The sequence below is a fragment of the Acinonyx jubatus genome, chromosome E2 (genome assembly GCF_027475565.1).
Source record: "Acinonyx jubatus isolate Ajub_Pintada_27869175 chromosome E2, VMU_Ajub_asm_v1.0, whole genome shotgun sequence".
In the NCBI taxonomy this organism is placed as follows: domain Eukaryota; kingdom Metazoa; phylum Chordata; class Mammalia; order Carnivora; family Felidae; genus Acinonyx; species Acinonyx jubatus.
In genome coordinates, this window is record NC_069396.1 from 35,282,061 (window position 1) to 35,285,026 (window position 2,966).

Genomic DNA, 2,966 nt, shown 5'->3' on the forward strand with positions numbered 1-2,966 from the left:
GGGCCCAAAGGAACAAAATAAAACTTCAGACCTTAAATGAATATAGATCTCTAAGCTGCTTGACAAAGAACTTAACTGTCATAAAGATGCTCATTGAGCTAAAAGAGAACACTGATAGAAAACTAAATGAAATTAGGAAAACATTGCACTAACAAAATGAGAATATCAACAAAGAGAAACTATCAAGAAGACACAAACAAATTATGGAGCTGAAAATTACAATAACTAAACTAAAAAAATTTTCTAGTGAAGCTCAATATCAAACTTGATCATGCAGAAGAAGGAACCAGTGAACTTGAAGATATGTCACTGGAGATCAGCTAGAGAAGCAAAAAGAAAAAAAGAATGGAGAGAAGTGAAGAAAGCCTAAAGGACTTATAGGATGCTAGAGAGTAGATCAATAGCTGTATGATGGGAATCTCAGAAGAAGAAGAAAAAAGAGAGAAAGGGACAGGACAGAAAGTTTATTTGAAAAAATAATGGCTGAAAACTCCCAAATGTTGGGAAAGAAATTTTCATTCATATTCATGAGTTCATACATATTCGAGAACCTCAAAAATTCCAAATAGGATAAACCCAAAGAAACAAAGAGAGAATCTTGAAAGCAGCAAGACAAAATTGATTCGTCATGTACAAGGGAGCCTCTGTAAGATTATCAGCAGACAACTTACAGGCAAGAAGGGATAATATATTCAGAGTGCTGAAAGGAAAAAAAAATGTCAATCAAGGATGCTGTATCTGACAAAACTGTCTTTCCAAATGGAGAAATTAAGATTTTCCCAGAAAAGCAAAAGCTGAGAGAGTTCTTTACCACTAGACCTGACCTGTCCTATAAGAAATGCTAAAGGGAGTCCTTCAAGTTAAAAAAAAAAAGATGGTAGAAAGCAGCTTGAAGCTGTATGAAAATATAAGGTTCTCCAATAACAGTAAATATATGGACAATTATAGTAAACTGTACTGTTGTGATTTTTGGTGCATAAAATTAGAGGTGAAAATCCAGCAAAAAAAAAAAAAGATATAAATCGATGTTAATAGGTATACAACAAATAAGACATAATTTTTGACATTAATGACATGAAGTGGGGGGATGGAGCTGTAGAGGATAGAATTTTTGTGCATGATTGAAATTATCAGTTTAAAATAGAATGTTACGGGAACTTTCTAGAACGTTCAGTGAAAAACGGAGAAGCGGTGGCTGCCCGAGCTGCGCCCAGCAATGTGCTCCTTCCCGCTCCCCCACACTGACCTCAGCCCCCTCACCAGCTGTAGAAAATGGTGAAAGAAACTACTTACTACATTTTGGGGGTCAAACCCAATGCCACCCAGGAAGAATTGAAAAAGGCTTACAGGAAATTGTCTTTGAAGTACAACCCTGACAAGAATGCAAATGGAGAGAAGTTTAAACAGATTTCTCAAGCTTATGAAGTGCTCTCTGATGCGAAGAAAAGGAAATTATATGACAAAGGAGAAGAACAGGCAATTAAAGAAGGTGGAGAAGGTGGTGGTTTTGGCTCCCCCATGGATATCTTTGATATGTTTTTTGGAGGAGGAGGAACGATTCAGAGAGAAAGGAGAAGTAAAAATGCTGTGCACCAGCTCTTTGTAACTTTAGAAGATTTGTATAATGGTACAACAAAAAAACTAGCTCTGCAAAAGAATGTGATTTGCGACGAATATGAAGGCCAGGGTGGTAAGAAAGGAGTGGTAGAATGTTGTCCCAATTGCTGAGGTACTGGAATGAAAATAAGAATTCATCAGATAGGACCTGGAATGGTTCAGCAAATTCAATCTGTTTGCATGGAGTGCCAGGGCCATGGGGAATGGATCAGTCCTAAAGATAGATGTAAAAGCTGCAATGGAAGGAAAATAGTTCGAGAAAAGAAAATTCTAGAAGTTTATATTGACAAAGTCATGAAAGATGGCCAGAAGATAACATTCCATGGTGAAGGAGACCAAGAACCTGGATTGGAACCAGGAGATATTATCATTGTTTTAGATCAGAAGGACCATGCTGTTTTTACTAGGCAAGGAGAGGATCTTTTCATGTGTATGGACATACAGCTGGTTGAAGCACTGTGCAGCTTTCAAAACCAATGTCTATTCTTGACAACAGAACAATTGTCATTACCTCACATCCAGGTCAGATTGTCAAACATGGAGATATCAAGTGTGTGCTGAATGAAGGCATGCTAATTAATCGTAGACCATATGAAAAGGGTTGCCTAATCATCAAATTTAAGGTAAACTTTCCTGAGAATGGCTTTCTCTCTCCTGATAAACTCTCTTTGCTGGAAAAACTCCTACCTGAGAGGAAGGAAGTAGAAAAGACTGATGAAATGGACCAGGTAGAACTGGTGGACTTTGATCCAAATCAGGAAAGACAGCGCCATTACAATGGAGAAGTGTATGAAGATGATGAACATCACCCTAGAGGAGGTGTTCAGTGTCAAACCTCTTAATGGGGCCAGTGAATAACACTGCTGGCATTTTATATGCAGTGATGAATGAGTGAAGGACTATAATCATAGCTCACTACTTGCTGTTGTTGTTATTTTAATATTCAACTATAGTAGTGTTTTAAAAGTTAAATGAAGAGTAAAAAATACAAAAGCTCTGACTTTGCCCTGTATGTATGATGACTTCAGTGTGCAAGATAAGTTTAATACTTGTAAAAAGTACTTTAAAAAATAATCTCCCCATGAGGTCCCAATAGTCCATTTTTGCTTTTAATTCCCCTGCTTTTGGGGATGTGTCAAGTAAGAAATTGCTGCGGCTGAGGTCAGAGAGGTATTTTCCTGCTTTCTGCTCTAGAGTTTTGATGGTTTCCTATCTCCCATACAGTTCCTTTATCCATTTTGAGTTTGCTTTTGTGAATGGTGTAAGAAAGTGGTCTAGTTTCATCCTTCTGCATGTTGCTGTCCAGTTCTCCCAGCACCATTTGTTAAAGAGACTGTCTTTTTTCCATT

At 37.5% G+C, this 2,966-nt stretch overlaps 1 protein-coding gene across 1 annotated transcript; it reads left to right on the forward strand.

Annotated features, from left to right (window-relative positions):
- Positions 1-1,165: 1,165 nt before the first annotated feature.
- LOC106985842 (dnaJ homolog subfamily A member 1-like) lies at positions 1,166-2,679 on the forward strand. Its single transcript, XM_053210340.1, is given in 2 exon segments — positions 1,166-2,083; positions 2,086-2,679. Coding segments are annotated over 2 exon segments (1,185 nt in total). The 5' UTR covers positions 1,166-1,272; the 3' UTR covers positions 2,460-2,679.
- Positions 2,680-2,966: the final 287 nt, after the last annotated feature.